Source organism: Mesoplodon bidens (assembly GCF_964165515.1).
Source record: "Mesoplodon bidens genome assembly, chromosome: 12".
Lineage (NCBI taxonomy): Eukaryota > Metazoa > Chordata > Mammalia > Artiodactyla > Ziphiidae > Mesoplodon > Mesoplodon bidens.
The window spans coordinates 68,565,481-68,583,924 of record NC_138168.1 but is presented as its reverse complement, the minus strand read 5'-3'; the positions used below and the strand labels follow the sequence as shown (position 1 = coordinate 68,583,924).

General features: G+C 40.7%; 1 protein-coding gene across 1 annotated transcript in view; it reads right to left on the bottom strand.

Moving 5' to 3' along the window:
* ARFGEF3 (ARFGEF family member 3) overlaps positions 1-18,444 on the bottom strand; it is a gene marked incomplete at its 5' end in the record, with an annotated part of 187,936 nt that overhangs the window by 29,869 nt on the left and 139,623 nt on the right. The window contains 4 exons of the mRNA XM_081250676.1: positions 5,668-5,812; positions 7,558-7,661; positions 12,296-12,418; positions 14,337-14,481. Coding sequence (XP_081106802.1) covers positions 5,668-5,812; positions 7,558-7,661; positions 12,296-12,418; positions 14,337-14,481 — 517 coding nt within the window. The remainder of the gene's footprint in view (positions 1-5,667; positions 5,813-7,557; positions 7,662-12,295; positions 12,419-14,336; positions 14,482-18,444) is intronic.

Sequence of the window (18,444 nt, the reverse complement as noted above, 5' to 3'; positions counted from 1 at the left end):
ACAGCAACAAAGACCCAACTGAGCCAAAAAGAAATAAATAAAAAGTAAATAAATTAATTAAAAAAAAAGAAAGCTGGAGTAGCAATTCTTGTATCAGACAAAATAGACTTTAAAATAAAGACTATTACAAGAGACAAAGAAGGACACTACATAATGATCAAGGGATCAATCCAAGAAGAAGATATAAGAATTGTAAATATTTATGCACCCAAAATAGGAGCACCTCAATACATAAGTCAAATGCTAACAGCCATAAAAGGGGAAATCGAAAGTAACACAATCACAGTAGGGGACGTTAACACCCCACTTTCACCAATGGACAGATCATCCAAAATGAAAATAAATAAGGAAACACAAGCTTTAAATGATACATTAAACAAAATAGACTTAATTGATATTTATAGGACATTCCATCCAAAAACAACAGAATACACTTTCTTCTCAAGTGCTCATGGAACACTCTCCAGGATAGACCATATCTTGGGTTACAGATCAAGCCTTGGTAAATTTAAGAAAATTGAAATCGTATCAAGTATCTTTTCCAACCACAACGTTATGAGACTAGATATCAAATACACGAAAAAATCTGTAAAAAATACAAACACATGGAGGCTAAACAATACCACTACTAAATAACCAGAGATCACTGAAGAACTCAAAGAGGTAATCAAAAAATACCTAGAAACAAATGACAATGAAAACACGATGACCCAAAACCTATGGGATGCAGCAAAAGCAGTTCTAAGATGGAAGTTTATAGCAATACAATCCTACCTCAAGAAACAAGAAAAATCTCAAACAACCTAACTTTACACCTAAAGCAATTAGAGAAAGAACAAAAAAAATCCTCAAAGTTAGCAGAAGGAAAAAAATCATAAAGATCAGATCAGAAATAAATGAAAAAGAAATGAAGGAAACAATAGCAAAGATCAATAAAACTAAAAGCTGGTTCTTTGAGAAGATAAACAAAATTGATAAACCATTAGCCAGACTCATCAAGAAAAAAAGGGAGAAGACTCAGATCAAAAGAATTAGAAATGAAAAAGGAGAGGTAACAACCGACACTGCAGAAATACAAAGAAAGGATCATGAGAAATTACTACAAGCAACTCTATGCCAATAAAATGGAAAACCAGGAAGAAATGGACAAATTCTTAGAAAAGCACAATCTTCCAAGACTGAACCAGGAAGAAATAGAAAATATAAACCAATCACAAGCACTGAAATTGAAAGTGTGATTAAAAATCTTCCAACAGGGCTTCCCTGGTGGCACAGTGGTTGAGAGTCTGCCTGCCGATGCAGGGGACACGGGTTCGTGCCCCAGTCCGGGAAGATCCCGCATGCCATGGAGTGGCTGGGCCCGTGAGCCATGGCTGCTGAGCCTGCGTGTCCAGAGCCTGTGTTCCGCAACGGGAGAGGCCACAACAGTGAGAGGTCCGTATACCACACACACACACACACACACACAAAAGCCTTCCAACTAACAAAAATCCAGGACCAGATGGCTTCACAGACGAATTCTATCAAACATTTAGAGAAGAGCTAACAGCTATCCTTCTCAAACTCTTCCAAAACATAGCAGAGGGAGGAACACTTCCAAACTCATTTCAAACCATCACCCTGATACCAAAACCAGACAAAGATGTCACAAAAAAAGAAAACTACACGCTGATATCTCTGGTGAACACTGATGCAAAAATCCTCAGCAAAATACTAGCAAACAGAATCCAACAGCACATTAAAAGGATCATACACCATGATCAAGTGGAGTTTATCCCAGGGATGCAAGGATTCTTCCATATACATAAATCAATCAATATGATAAACCATATTAACAAACTGAAGAATAAAAACTATATGATCATCTCAATAGATGCAGAAAAAGCTTCTGACAAAATTCAACACCCATTTATGATTAAAAACTCTCCAGAAAGTAGACATAGAGGGAACCTATGTCAACAACCTATGTCAACATATTAAAGGTCATATATGACAAACCCACAGCCAACATCATTCTCAATGGTGAAAAACTGAAACCATTTCCTCCAAGATCAGTAACAAGACAAAGTTGCCCACTCTTACCACTATTCAACATAGTTTTGGAAGTTTTAGCCACAGCAATCAGAGAAGAAAAGGAAATAAAAGGAATCCAAATCGGAAAAGAAGAAGTAAAACTGTCACTGGTTGAAGATAACACGACACTTTACATAGAGAATCCTAAAGATGCTACCAGAAAACTACTAGAGCTAATCAATGAATCTGGTAGAGTAGCAGGAACCAAAATTAATGCACAGAAATCTCTTGCATTCCTATATACTAATGATGAAAAATCTGAAAGAGAAATTAAGGAAACACTCCCATTTACCACTGCAACAAAAAGAATAAAATACCTAGGTATAAACTTACCTAATGAGACAAAAGACCTGTATGCAGAAAACTATGACACTGATGAAAGAAATTAAAGATGATACCAACAGATGGAGAGATACACCATGTTCTTGGATTGGAAGAATCAACATTGTGAAAATGACTATACTACTCAAAGCAATCTACAGATTCAATGCAATCTATCAAACTACCAATGGTATTTTTCACAGAACTAGAACAAAATATTTCACAATTTGTATGGAAACATAAAAGACCCCGAATATTCAAAGCAGTCTTGAGAAAGAAAAACGGAGCTGGAGGAATAAGGCTCCCTGACTTCAGACTATACTACAAAGCTACAGCAATCAAGACAGTATGGTACTGGCACAAAAACAGAAATATGGATCAATGGAACAGGATAGATAGCCCGAAGATAAACCCATGCACATATGGTCACCTTACCTTTGATAAGGGAGGCAAGAGTATACAATGGAGAAAAGACAGCCTCTTTAATAAGTGGTGTTGGGAAAACTGGACAGCTACATGTAAAAGAATGAAATTAGAACACTTCCTAACATCACACACAAAAATACACTCAAAATGGATTAAAGACCTAAATGTAAGGCCAGACACTATCAAACTCTTAGAGGAAAACAGGCAGAACACTCTATGACATAAATCACAGCAGGATCCTTTCTGACCTACCTCCTAGAGAAATGGAAAATAAACCAAAAATAAACAAATGGGACCTAATGAAACTTAAAAGCTTTTGCACAGCAAAGGAAACTATAAACAAGAGGAAAAGACAACCCTCAGAATGGGAGAAAATATTTACAAACGAAGCAACTGACAAAGGATTAATCTCCAAAATCTACAAGCAGCTCATGAAGCTCAATATTAAAAAAACAAACAACCCAGTCCAAAAACGGGCAGTAGACCTAAATAGACATTTCTCCCAAGAAGATATACAGACTGGCAACAAACACATGAAAGGATGCTCAATATCACTAATCATTAGAGAAATGCAAATCAGAACTACAATGAGATACCATCTCACACTGGTCAGAATGGCCATCATCAAAAAATCTAGAAACAATAAATGCTGGAGAGGGTGTGGAGAAAAGGGAACCCTCTTGCACTGCTGGTGGGAATGTAAATTGATACAGCCACTATGGAAAACAGTATGGAGGCTCCTTAAAAAACTAAAAATAGAACTCATATGACGCAGCATCCCACTAATGGCACATACCCTGAAAACCATAATTCAAAAAGAGTCATGTGCCACAATGTTCATTGCAGCACTATTTACAATAGCCAGGATATGGAAGCAACCTAAGTGTCCATCGACAGATGAATGGATAAAGAAGATGTGGCACATATATACAATGGAATATTACTCAGCCATAAAAAGAAATGAAATTGAGTTATTTGTAGTGAGGTGGATGAACCTAGAGACTGTCATACAGAGTGAAGTAAGTCAGAAAGAAAAAACAAATACCATATGCTAACACATATATATGGAATGTAAAAAAAAAATGGTTCTGAAGAACCTAGGGGCAGGACAGGAATAAAGACGCAGATGTAGAGAATGGACATGAGGACATGGGGAGGGGGAAGGGTAAGCTGGGACCAAGTGAGAGAGTATCAGTGACATATATACACTAGCAAATGTAAAACAGATAGTTAGTGGCAAGCAGCTGCACAGCAGAGGGAGATCAGCTCAGTGCTTTGCAACCACCTAGAGGGGTGGGATAGAGAGGGTGGGAGGGAGATGCAAGAGGGAGAGGATATGGTGATATACATATGCATACAGCTGATTCACTTTGTTATACAGCGGAAACTAACACAACACTCTAAAGCAATTATACTCCAATAAAGATGTTAAAAAAAATGTTGAAGCTGGATGATGGGTACATGAAGGTTCATTATACCATTCTGTCTAGTTTTATATGTGGTTGAAATTTCCATAGGAAAATGGAAAAGCAATTATTTGCCTTCAGAAACCAGAGGAATAATATCGAAGTATATCAATGATGAGAAGTAATTTTTAACACTAACTTAAAGCTTTTACTTTTATTCTTTTCTCTGATCTAGCTATGTTTCATATATAATTATAACTTTAAAGCCCTCAATGAATTTATACTGTGGAAACCTTAGATGGGCTGCCTAGAAAAAAATGGATTAACGATTTGCACAGATGGGCAGGGAATGCTCACTGTTACATACACAAACTGTTTACAACTGTTTTAAAGACTGTATTATAGATAAGCAACATTAGCTTCTGCTTTTAACTGTCTGGATTGGAGGTTTAAGATGCTACGTAAGAATTCCTATCTAATCATTAAAAATGAAACCTCTATTAGGCAACATCTAGCCAATTTCCAATATTTAATTGTTCTCTACAGTAGATATTTATTCTTTCCTATATTTTTTCCTGAAAACTAATCTGAATTTGTAAGGTTTTACTGTTTATAATCCCTATGGAAAACTGCAAAATTTCTAGATACCCCCATAAGTGAATTTGTGTCTGAAAAATAAAACAGACGAATAATGAAAAACAAACAAAAAAGCAAATTAAAAAACCTTCCCCAGAAAGTCCTTTTGCAAGGGTTTGAAACACCTATGCTCAGATATTAGACTTCTTTAAGGATATCATTTCCATTTTTAGGTCTAGAAACAGGACAGGGTCATCTGAATTAGAAGACAGCAAATGTGAACATGAGTGAACCAATCTGAAAATTATCCAAAGTTACTAGATTGAAGTCGAATTCACAGGAAATTACACAGGAACTAATTTGAAACATATTTTTAAAATTTATTTTTAATGAGCCTTCAGCTTCACCAGTCACAAACAGACTGTCTCTTCAGTAATGACTTAATTTCCCCAGTCTCTAACCAGATAGTCCTACAGGAAGTGATTATACAATGATTGTGTTTCCTACAAGGTATTAAAGACAATTACCAGCCAATTTAACTATCAATGCACCAAATGCAACCACAGTCCAATGTGCTAAATTGAAAAGAATTCGGAGTTACAAACTATATTTAGTGGAATCTGCAAATCTACACTGGTTTTAGATGGAGGTATCCATCTAAAAAGGATTGGTTTGGAGATATTGATGTAAAATGTTTTCGGAGAGTCCTTGGAAACTTTAGGTAGGCTTGTTCTGTTAGAATTATAAATAATAACAACATAAATGGAGGATCATTCATGATCTGTAAACTACTGAATTCATGGCTTAGGCTTTTGGGAATACAAACATAGCAAATAACCTGGTTAGGCCCAATCAATTAACTTACCAGTGTCATCATCAAAGTCAGACAAGACGGACTCAATTCCATCCTCACTGCTTGCCGACTGCTCCTGAAGTCTTCGGGGCAAGCCAGCGAGTCGCCCACTAAGGAATATTGGCTTCAAGGGCATTTTGTAGATTTTGGCCAACAACTAAATTAAAAATACCAAATTGCAATTATAAATTGGAAAAAGCTTCACTCTACTAAAGGACAACAAAACTATATACCGGAAGAGAAGGTGGAGAGAAAACCAGAAAAGCTCCCACTGTGGCAAAGTTTTAAATTTGCTTGTGATTTGGATTCATAAGGCAACTCACAAGAGGCATTTATCCCATGAAGCAGCTGAAACAGCATTCAGTGGCAACAAAAAGGTAGAGGAAAAGATTCTGTGGATACCTTTTCAGCATCTTAATTGCATACGAGTTTTATAGACTTTTATACACCTGTGAAGGGAACCATAAACATGTCGAGAATTTTTGCCTGAGAGAAAGTGTTCTATGGGGATCATTGGGAAGAGAGTCTGTAGGCAAATGAGATACCAGCCTCTGATTTCCCTTCCCCTGACTCAACATCAAGGAAATGGGTGGGGGGAGGGCACATGGGGGATGGAGGAATCCGAGGGCAGGGTGCGTGCGACGAAGGCATGAGAAACAGAGCTAATAGGCTGATTGGGCTCTTTACTCCGCTCTCACTGCTACAGCCCAGACCGCCGGGATCTGTTACTGGCACAGACTCCCAAGGAGCCTTGTACCTTCACGCATTAGAATTGTTCCTGCTGTGCCCCTACTGTTTCAGAAATTAGGGAAACAGCTGGGAGCGAGACAGACAGAAATCCTGCCCTGTGCGTCTTACAGACATACTCCTTTCACAAATAATAAATAAAATTTCTGACAGAGACGTTACAGGAAAAATGAGACAGGCAGTCCTAGAAAGAGCGACTTAGGTGTGTGGGGAATGCTGGCAGGGAGTTGGTAGATACCTAAGCCCCGGTCTCTCTGAGGAGATGATGTTTCAGATGAGATCTGGACGATAAGGCGTGTCATACAGAGATCTGAGGAGAGAAAATTCCAGGCAGAGGGAACAGCAACAGCCCTGAGCAGTAACCAGTAGGGTGTGTTTGAGGGACAGAAAGGGAGTGTGGCGAGCATGGTGAGTTAGGGGCAAGGAGCTGAGGGGGGAAAGGGAGCGGGGTCAGGTCACGTGGGCCTTGTGGAAGCAGCTGGAGGAGGACATCAGGGCTGTGCATCCTTTCTAAAGCCCTGGGGCTTAATGCTATCACCAAGGGAGAGTGAGGAACAGACAGACAAGAGGACGCCAGCGACACAACCTCAGAAGACAGGAGAAGAGCTACGGAGAGGGGGTGTCACTGAAGCCTAGGGAGAAAGGGCTTTGAGAAGGGAGCATCATCTTGTTCCATGGGCGTGTGACACGGTAACGACAGAGACTCACTGGACTTAGCATAAGGAAGGTCACTGTTCACACTGATAAATGATGTTTCATTGGATTTTTTTTTTTACTAGATCTTGACTGCATACGACCCTCTTACTTTTTTTAATGTCTCTTTTCACTGTGTGCAGCCCACTGTCCATACTTTCGTACCATCGGAAGGATTTCCCGTGACCTCTTAGCCTGACACAGATATAGAGATTATGATAGTTCATGTATCGGAGTATGAATGAGAAGTTTCAGAGATCTCAAAACCCAATTGTGTGTTTTAGTACATTTTCATCACTTTATTTCTCTCCTTTGTAGAAGCGGGGGGACAAAACTTTATACTCCAAACCTAAGCCCCAATCTCCTCAGAGATAGCAGAAAGTACTTCTCTTGCGCGTCCACAAAATACCTCCATGCATGTTTTGTAAGCATCTTCTGAGGTGGGTTTCGGGGCCTGCATACCTGAGAACAGCGCCTGAGGTAATCCAGGGCAGGGAGGCACAGGTCTGGGGACGTGGCTCCAGGTCCTGGGACACAGTCTCCGATTTCTTTACAGTCCACCTCCCCTGGGGGCAGCAGGGGAGACAGAGACAAATACTGTTTATCCCCTTATAACAGAAGACCTACTAATTCATACAGCATGCATTCCCCAAATGCCTACTAACATAGAAAAGAAAGGAAAAAGTACTCCAAATTGTACAACGCTTTCAGTCAAATTTCCCCCTACATGTGTACATGTTAAACACATCTTACCATGCTGTACATCTTACCTTGTTGAAATTATTCTGTGCTGTAACTCCCCTTTTCACTAAACAATGACCACTTTTTCCATATCCTGCGACAGTACTTTCAGTGGCTGGATGGTGTTTTTTTTGTACCTGGACACACTGCAATTTTTCTAATTCAGTTCCCTGGGCCCTGCTGTTGATGGTGTGACTCTGAAGCTTTGATGACAGGATGAGCCTGGAGACCAGCCATGTGCTGGGCAGAGAGGAAGCACTAGGCCCCTCTCTGTTTGGAAAAGGACCTCCTTTGTTGCCAGTGCTTAGCACTAAACAGTGATGATAAAGCAAGACTCTGGGAAGATCTGAAACATCTGGGGTTTGGGGATGGAGACTACTAAACTGAACTGAAATGACTTCTATTTTGTGTGTATATATCTAGAAATTTAACACATCTGTAGAGGGCATCTAGATAGTCTATAGGTACACAGTAGTTGGAAATTATCATTTTTCTTCTCATGTAAGAATCTACTTCTATACTTCTAATAAAATTATTCCGCAGTACTGTAATTGTTTCTAACTGCCTACAATCGTAGCAACTGGCACCGTTCCCTGTGGGTAAACAGACATGATTACTAGGTATTAGTTAAAATTTAGGAGACAAAGATGCATGTTTCTCCTTAAGAAAGAAAAGATAACCATTTGTATATTTTAGATCAGGGACTGGTAAATTTTTTTTATACAGGGCCAGACAGTAAATATTTTAGGCTTTGCAGGTCACACTCTCTTTGTTGCAACTTCTCAACTGTGTCACTATAGCACAAAAACAACCACAGACAAATGACCAGGGCTGTGTTCCAATAAAATATTTCTAAAAACTCTGAGTGGGTGGGATTGGCCTGTGGGCCATAGTTTGCCAACCCCTAGTTTACATTAATCTAACACACAATGTTAGATTAACATTAGTTTAGCATAAAAACACAGAGCAGTTCAAATTCATGTTGACATAACCAAGTGGGAATAAAAAATAAATCCATTTCCTATCCTGTTAATCACAGTGTTCCAAGTTTTTTACGGAGGCTGCTGTGTCATACCTCAAAGTCTGGGCACGGGGTGGCCCCTGGAGGCGGGCAGGACACAGCCAGCGTGGCTGTACTGGGGCCTCGGATGTGCCCACTGACCCCAAGCCACAGACAAGTAACTCCACCTTATAATTCACAGAAAAAAATGGAATCTTTCTGTTTTAAATATCCTCAGGTGTGCGCTGATAATTCTGCATCTCCATTTTCAGGCCCCAGCTCCCTCGCTGAGGTAAGACCTCAAATTTCTAACATTTCTACCCTGAAAATTTCTAACATCTCCACTTGAATATTTCATAGGAACTCAACATGTCCCAGTGTCCAAAGATAGAATTCATTATTGTTCCTCTCCGCCACTCCTTTTGGATATCCTAATTCTGGGAAACATCAGTCCTGACAAGGAACTTGGGGGAGTCAGCCTCAGCTCCACACTCTCTTAGGCCCCACATCAGAGCAGTCCAAGCCCTCCGGATCCCATCTCTACAATATCCTGAACTCCATCCTCTCTGCTCTCTCCCAAACTCCTGCACACTGGTCTCTGCCTGTAGCCTCTTGTCCTTACCCACGGGGACACGTGCCTGCCGGTTTAGTTTCTAATGTCACATGTGATACACCACTCTGTGGCTTCAAAACCTTCCCTGCACATTCTCGATGTCCCGGTGTGGCCTGCAGGGCCTTTAGAGCCTGGCCCCTTCCTCTCTTTCCAACTCATCACCCAGGATCCCTCCTTCGTGGTACCTCCAACGTACCCTACTTTAAGAAAAGTAAACCTACAGCAGCTCACACCGCAAAGTTTAAATGTCACTTTCCCTTAGAAGTCTGCATGGCCCTACTACCAAGCACCCCATCTCAGCTGCTTGTTCATTTCAGCTTAAATGGCTTTTTCTGGGCTTCCCTGGTGGCGCAGTGGTTGAGAGTCCGCCTGCCGATGCAGGGAACGTGGGTTCGTGCCCCGGTCCGGGAGGATCCCACATGCCGCGGAGCGGCTGGGCCTGTGAGCCATGGCCGCTGAGCCTGCGCGTCCGGAGCCTGTGCTCCGCAACGGGAGAGGCCACAACAGTGAGAGGCCCGCGTAACGCAAAAAAAAAAAAAAAAAAAAAAAAAAGCCTTTTTCTTTTTTTTTTCCTAGCCTCTATGAAAATATTCATCTTCCTGAACTGTGACTATTGATTTGTGTGTCTGTTTCCCAGAAGAGGCTGTGAGCCTCTCACAGGCAGGAAGCATGTTATATTCATCTGTGTATCCCCATAGTATGTACAGGTCACCATGCCCCCGTAGCAGGCCCTCGACTGTTCAGCAAACAATAAAATACCAATAATAATGGTTCTTAAATAAAATACAGAGTTGTGGAATAATGGAAAATACACATGTTGGTCTCTGCCTCTGGCTCCTGGCACAGAGCTCCTAAAACCCTAATTTCCTAAATGATAAGACTGCTAGGCACTTTTTGTTCTAATATGTGATCTTCAACTCTAGTTCCTGATGCAGAGCTCCTAAATCCCTTGGAATTTCCTGGGTGATAAAGTCTTTTGTTCTAGTGAGGCAAAGCTTGGTAAGCTCCTGGATGGTGGCTGGTCACCAGAAAGGCCATAGGAAGAAGAGGGGGGTTGGAAATTGAGTTAATGGTTGATCATGGCCACACGATGAAGCCTGCATAAGAAATCCCCAGAGTATGGCGTTCAGAGAGCTTCTGGGTTGGTGAACACATCTACATGCTGGGAGGAGGGTGTACCCCAACTCCATGAGGGCAGAAGCTCCTGAGCTTGGGACCCTCCTGGACCTCAACTTATATAATCTCTTGATCTGGCTGTTTATCTGTATCCTTTATCGTATCTATTATTATATAATAAGCTGATAAATGTAAGCATTTCCCTGACTTCTGTGAGCTGTTCTAACGAATCACTGAATCCAAAGGGTGGGGGGTCATGGGAACCTCTGATTTGTAGCCAAGTTAAGCAGAAGTTGTGGGTAACTTGGGGACCTTCTACTTGTAACTGTCATTTGAAATGGCGGGGGGCAGTCTCATAGGACTGAGCCCTTCACCTGTAAGGTCTGCTGGTCTAACACTGGTTGGGGTCAGAATTGAGTTGACAATAGGATACCCAGCTGGCATCACAGAGAACTGCTTGGTGTGGGAACAAAACCCACACAGCAGGTGTCAGAACTCTTGTGAGTGAGGTAGGAGTTGAGAGAGTAAAGGAGAAATACAGGAGGAAAGTTTTTTCTAAACAAGGACTGGATTTTTTTTTACTTTCTAAGGCAGAGATTCATTATTTTAAGGTATTCTTATGATTAAGACACTAAACTGTTTGGCTTCTATTTAGTGTACAGCAGAGTTTAAAAAGAATAAAATCTTACTCTTTCAAAAGAAACCCTCCTCTGAAGCCCAGTATGTAAAGTGGATAAGTGAGGGGCTTTCATGGTTGTCCCTCAGCTCAGCCCTCTAGTTCCCAGGATATACAGAAGCATAGAATGGCTGTATGTAAGAATAGAACATAACAAGGATGGTCTGTGGATCAGACCTGTGGCCTCCAGCCTCTGTCTTGAAACTTGCATTGTACTCCTGCTCCAAAATAAGGGGAACATGAATGAAGTCACCTAGCTTCTCTGTGTCCTATTTTCTTTTACAAAGAAGTTGTCAGTTATTTTGCAAGAATACAAAAGAATATTATGAACCTTATCTTTTCTTTTTTTAAAAGGTTCTCAAGGCTCTAGGTCTCAGAGCACACCAGGGTGAAAATCTCAAAACTTGAAGACTTAAGTTCCTTCTAGACTTTGGGTTTAACTAACTGCCACTCTCTTCCATTTCACCCCAGATAAACACGTGTTATACAAACATCTGATCCAGCAGGTTATGCTGTGTAGCAAGACTCTACTGCATTAAAGTATTTCTAAATTAAGCATAAAATCAGCTAGGTAGTTCCTAAAACACACGAAGTCTCAAAGAAGGGTGACTTGCATACCTTCAAAATACGTTTTGTAATCAGTAAGGTCTGGGGGAAGGCATTCTTAATTTTTGCTTAAGAGCTGGGAACTCAAACTCTAATTAGGCTAATAGACTAATTAATAGACTTCTAATTCTGTGACACTGAGGACAGTAGTTTCCTGCATGAGGGTAATTATTGAACATGATATTGAATATTTTAGGATTCAAAAAGAAGTTGGAGTAAAATAATATATGAACACATGTTTCACTATAAAATTATTCCATGAACACATGAAAAGTATCAACTCCAAGCTGCGTTTACAGTAAGTTTTGTGCTTCTGAGCGCACAGCATAGCGCCATCTGCTTCTATACCAGGATGCTTGCTTGTTTGCTGCCGCCAGTTCACACAGAGCCAGCCAGGAGAGGGTCCCCAGCTGTCAGGAGGCAGGAAAGGAGGGAGGGCTCCACTTACCCAGTCCTTTGACAAACTTCATAAGGCACATGATGTAACTAGTGGCCGCATTAGCAAAGACCTGGATGTTGTCGGTATTGAGAAAAGCTTCAAATACATCAAACACCGGAGCCTGGCCTTTTCCTGAGGGAGAAAGATTACAGAGTTTTAAGAAAGTGAAGTCTCTACCCTTCAGGTTGCCCATACTCCCAGCACCTTCCACAGAGCCTTCAAAAAGGTCTGTTGGAGAAAAGCCTGGGCCTTTTGACTGGATAACTGGCTTGGCTCCCATGTTGTCCTTCTCAGCTTTGCCTGCAGAGGGAACTGTAGGAAGGCTACGAAGAGAGCTCGGTAGAGGGACGAGGGCGAAGCCGGCTGAACACATGGCTGAGGCAATGTGTAGGTCTACACAGGGCAATTAAATATGCGGTCTTTTGGAATTCTCCTCCACACGTAATTATAGGGAAGGGAAGGTTTAGATAAATCCCTGATGGCATATACTAATTTACTCATACCTGAGCCGAAAAGAGTTAACATAGAAGGCTTAAGGCTGCTATCCTTAGAAAGGCCTGCTTGCACAGTGGGCCCTTGGCTGGAGTCTGGGAAGCGGGCTCTCTGAATATTCCCAAGCATCAGTTAACTGGATGGTTCACTGTGACTGGATGGTTGGTGCAAACAACGTGGTTTAATCTGAACCCCTGCTTTTCTCAGGGAGTATGGATTTTGGAATATGCTAGGCAGAGGGTACCTAAGTGACCAGTCCTTAGCTGGGTCTCTAGTGGGCTTCCTTGGGCAGAAAGACCTACACACTGCCCTATGGTCATACATGTTGCTGCATTTTCCCTGCTGGAGGAAGAGTGTGCTCTGTGGGACCCCCTCATGGGGCGGTGAGAGTTCAGGGAAGCCTGTGCAGGGATTCTGTGTTTTCTCCTTATGATCTGGCTTGTCCTTACTATGTTGCCATAATAAATCTTGGCTGTTAGCCATGTAATAAATCTGAACTATGTGATAAATCTTGGCATAACTACATGCTGAGTCCCATGAGTCCTTCTGATGGGTCTCTAAGTGCAGGGGTAGTCTTGGGGACCCCTGACACAACACCTCCGGTCACTGGGCCTGCTGTATGGCTGCCCATCTATTTCCAGCCAGACCTGATCTCCCTAATTCGAATTCCCTGTTATTTGGATACTTTTTTGCTTCTTTCTAGCAAGAGGATAACATTTTTCTTTTGGCTTTACGAAAGAACTCAACACAGATACGTATAAGTGAAACAACAGAAGTCTCTCAGCCTTTTGTCCAATCTGTCACTGAGAGCTGGGCCTGATAACGCTCAGGGTCCTTGGTCTGCTGGCAGAATTCAGAACTTGTGTTCCTGATACACCAGCTTATTTCCTGCTGCTAAAACAGCTGAATGCCAGTCTTCCCTATTATCCAACTTCTTCTTTTTTTTTAATTTATTTATTTTTGGCTGTGTTGGGTCTCCGTTGCTGTGAGGGGGTTTTCTCCAGTTGTGGCGAGCAGGGGATACTCTTCGCTGAGGTGTGTGGGCTTCTCATTGCAGTGGCTTCTCTTGTTGTGGAGCACGGGATCTAGGTGCGTGGGCTTCAGTAGTTGTGGCGCACGGGCTCAGTTGCTCCACGGCATGTGGGATCTTCCCGGACCAGGGCTCGAACCCGTGTCCCCTGACTTGGCAGGCGGATTCTTAACCACTGCGCCACCAGGGAAGCCCTATCTGACTTCTTTTGATAGCATGAAGCTTGCCATAAAGAACTAATGTTCCATAGCCAGAATCATCCACACATTCTTCCCACTATCACTACTCCTATTCAACACAGTACCGGAAGTCCTAGCTGGAGCAATTAGGCAAGAGTAGAGATAAAATACATCCAAATTGGAAAGGAGGAAGTGACACTGCCTCTTTTTGACGATGACGTGATCGTGTATACAGAAAGTCTTAAAGATTCCACCAAAAAGATTACACTCAAAAACCTTAGAGCTATAATAATTATGGTTTAGAACTAATAAACAAGTTTCAGGATACGAAATCAACACACAGTCTTACCCATGGAGTAGTCACCGACCAGGTACTCCTTCACCTCAGACTTGTCCCCACTGTGCACTGTTTCCAGGGCACTGAACAAGGGCCTCCAGCCCGACTGGATCTGGGTGGAACACACTTCAACCAGCTCACCGATGGATGTGACGACCTGCAGAGGCAAAGGAGGTGGCATTTAACGCCTTTTCCTTCTAAGAAGCAGGTGAATTTCTAGGAAGAATGATGTGCTTCTTTGCTCCCTATTTCTGGGTTAATTTTATTGAAGGATAAAAATCAGAACCTAGAAAAACTCACTAAAAAGTCTTCTAAATAAGCCGTAACACATTAATTTGCATTTTACTAATGACTAATGTTGCTAAAACTTTTCACAAGCCATTTGTAAATATTTTGGTGTTTTTGAAGTTAGATTTTTGTCTTCTCATTATTGTCTTTTTTTAATTGAGTTATTAAGCGTTCTTTGTGCATTCTAAATGTAAGCTCTTCCTGAGATACATGACTTGCAAATTTTTTTTCCACAGCTTTGGGCTTCTCTTTTATATTTATATGGTGTCTTTTGAAGAGCAAAAGTTTTAAATTTTGATGAAGTCCAAATCATCAATTTTTTTCTTTTTATGGATCCTGTTGGTGTCATTTCTAAAGAATTTTTGCATAACCCAAGGCCTCAAAGATGGTCTCCTATGCTTTCTTGTAGAAACATTTATAGTTTTTGCTCTTATTTAAGCCTATGGCCCATTTTGAGTTATTTTTTGTGCATGCTAAGAGGAAGGGTGTAAGTTCATTTTTATTGTATATGTTCAAGCACCATTTGCTAAAAGTAATATCCTGTCTCTCTACTGAACTGCAATGACATCTTTGTCAAAAATTGACCATACGGGCTTCCCTGGTGGTGCAGTGGTTAAGAGTCCGCCTGCCGATGCAGGGGACATGGGTTCATGCCCCAGTCTGGGAAGATCCCACATGCCACGGAGCGGCTAGGCCCGTGAGCCATGGCCACTGAGCCTGAGCGTACCGGAGCCTGTGCTCCGCAACGGGAGAGGCCACAACAGTGAGAGGCCCACATACCGCAAAAAAAAAAAAAAAAAAATGACCATACATGTGAGAATTTATTTCTATACTTTCTATTCAGTTCCACTGATCTATAGGTCTACCCTTACACCAATACCACACTGGGTTGATGACTGAAGTTTTAAAATCGGGTAGTGTAAATTCTCCAAATTCGTTGTTCTTTTTCAAATGTGTTTTCTCTATTCTAGATCCTTTGAACTTGCATATAAATTTGAGAATCATCTTCCCAATTTCTTCAAAAAAGTCTGCTGATATTTTGATAGGAATTGCACTGGATCTATATATCAACTTGTGGAAATCTGCCATTTAAAAAATACTGTCTTTCAAGCCATGAACGTAGCATATCTCATAATTTATTGGAATATTCTTTTTTTCTCAGCAAGGTTTTGTAGCTTTCAGTGTACAGGTATTTCAAGTCTTTTACTAAATTTATTCCTAAATATTTTGTTTTCAATGCTCTTGTGAATGGAATTGTTCTCTTAATTTCAATTTTTGATAGCTTACATCTTGAATATAGGAATTCAATTGATTTTAATACATTGTTTTTGTATCTGGCAACCTTGCTAAACTCACTATTTTTTTTTTAATTTATTTTTTTGGCTGCGCCACATGGCATGTGGGATCCTAGTTCCCCAGCCAGGGATCGAACCTGTACCCTCTGCATTGGAAGCGCAGAGTCTTAACCACTGGACTGCCAGGGAAGTTCCAAAACTCACTATTAATTCTAGTAACTTTTAAAATAAGTTCCTTAGGACTTTCTACATATAAGACCATGTTGTCTATGAAGGAAGACAGTTTTGCTTTTCAAAATTGGTTGCCTTTAATTTTTTGGTACAGTGAGTAAAAGTCATAATGTTGAATAGAACTGGTAAAGATGGAAATCTTTGCCTTGCTCTTAATTATTGGGAAAAAGCATTCAGTCCTTGACCACTGTGTAGTGTTTGATGTAAGATTCTCAAATACTCCCTTTATCCAATTAGGGAACTCCCTTCTATTCCTCATTTCTTGAAAGTTTTTTACTTAAAGTGAGTGATGGATTTTGTAAAATGTTTTCTCTGTGTCTGTTAACATGACCATAGGGTTTCAATCCTTTATTCTACTAATAAGATACATGACATTAATTGAATTTTGAGCTGTTAAACCAGTCTTACACTGATTCTTTCTTCTGCCATCTCAAATCTTGTTGGTAAGCCCATCTAGTGGATTGTTCATTTGTTATTGTCCTTTTCAACTCTAGAATTTGCATTCTTTCAGTTTCCATTTCTCTTAGATTCCCTATTTTTGAGTCATTGTCATCATATTTTCCTTTAATTCTTTGAACCTATTTATGATAGCTGCTTAAAGTCTCTGTCCCCTAATCCAACATCCCAAGCCAGAGCCAGGACCCCGTGAACAGAACCCTCTTCCCACCATGTGCACCAGATTTCTTTGGCTAAATACTGTGTAATTTCTACCATGACGTTATCATTGGTAGAGGTCACCAGCTCTTCTAGATCCTGTGTCTGCTTGTCTTCCCACCTCCAAATCTGCATTTTGGATATATATAATCCTGGTTTTAGCTTAATCCAACATCTGGTCCCACTCTAAGTCAGTTTCTATTTATTGTTTTTCCCCCAAGTATACATCACTGTTTCTTATTTCTTTGCATATCTTTTTTTTTTTTGCTGAACATTGGACATTTTAGATAATATATTGTAGCAATGCTGGATTTATTTTTGAGTTTTTATTTATTTATTTATTTGACTAAGTTGCTTGGACTTACACTGTAGAATCTGTCTCTACTCTTCCCATGGCATGAGGCACCAATAATGTCTCTACTAAATTTCTTTATTTTTATTTTTCAGCCTGACTTCCTAGTGCTGTCCCCGTGTCTGCATAGGTTAGTTGTCACTTGACGAAGTAGGCAGAGATTCTGCTCAAATAGCTTGAGCCTTTAAGACTTCCACCCTCTGCCAACCAATCTGTGTGTGCAGGCTGGGGAGAATAGACAAAGTTCAGCCAGTTCCTAAGTCTCTCTGGTCCTTTACTTTCTGATGGGGATCTGTACGGCCTGTCCTATATATGCCCACATTTCAGTCAGCTAGAGATTCATGATGGACTTACCTAGTCCTTCTATGAAATCTCTGGCTTCCAGAGTCCCACGTTACATTTCTTACTGGTTCACCACTGCAGCCTTAGGCTAGCAAAGTTGTAGTATTATTCTATTGCTCATTTCCTAATGAATTCACCACTTTTAGTTGACAGACCAATGGTCTTTTTTCCTATTCTTCAAACCAAGTCTGTCTCTTAGCACAGAAAAGCTGATTTTCCCACTCAGCCCCACACTGGTCAAATTACTATTCTTGCCAACAGCTTGTGAGTAAGTGATAACTTCCATCTTCAGCAAGAAGGTCACAGACTCCCACTGTTCTTAACCAAAGTTCTGGCAAGAACTATTTTTCACCATAAATGCTACTCAATTTGTTGTCTGCCCTTGGTCAATTGCAAGAGTCGTGAGATGGCTGCTTTTGACAAGTTTTTTCTTTTCGTATACTTGATTTCTGTGGAGAGGATTCACTAACTTTTTCATGCCACTATAGCCAAAATTCCTCCTGTCCTAAATCTTTCTGAACATTGTTCAGAACTTAATAAGCATAGTTTTCTTTTTTTTTAAATAAGCATAGTTATTTTAAAGTCAGTTGCTGATAACTCCAATATCTGGATTCCTGGTGGGGAGTTAGGGACAGTGTATCTATTTTTATTATTTTATTTCTGTATTCATGACATTCTATTTCCTAATGAGCCAATTATTTTAGATTGAATGCAGACATTCAGCTTCACCCGATGGCCAATTCCCTCATGGCCAATCCAGTCTCAGAGCTCTGCTTACTTCTTTGGGCTTCCCATTGTTACTTAGTTTGGGGCATCTTAGTATTCCTTACTTTCTTGCCAGTGTGTACATGACATTTAAAATAAAATTTTTAACCCCTGTTTAACATTTTTAGTAGATTTCAGAGACAGAGAATCTGTCTGTGTTCCTAGCCCACCATCATGCTAGATAAATATGAAG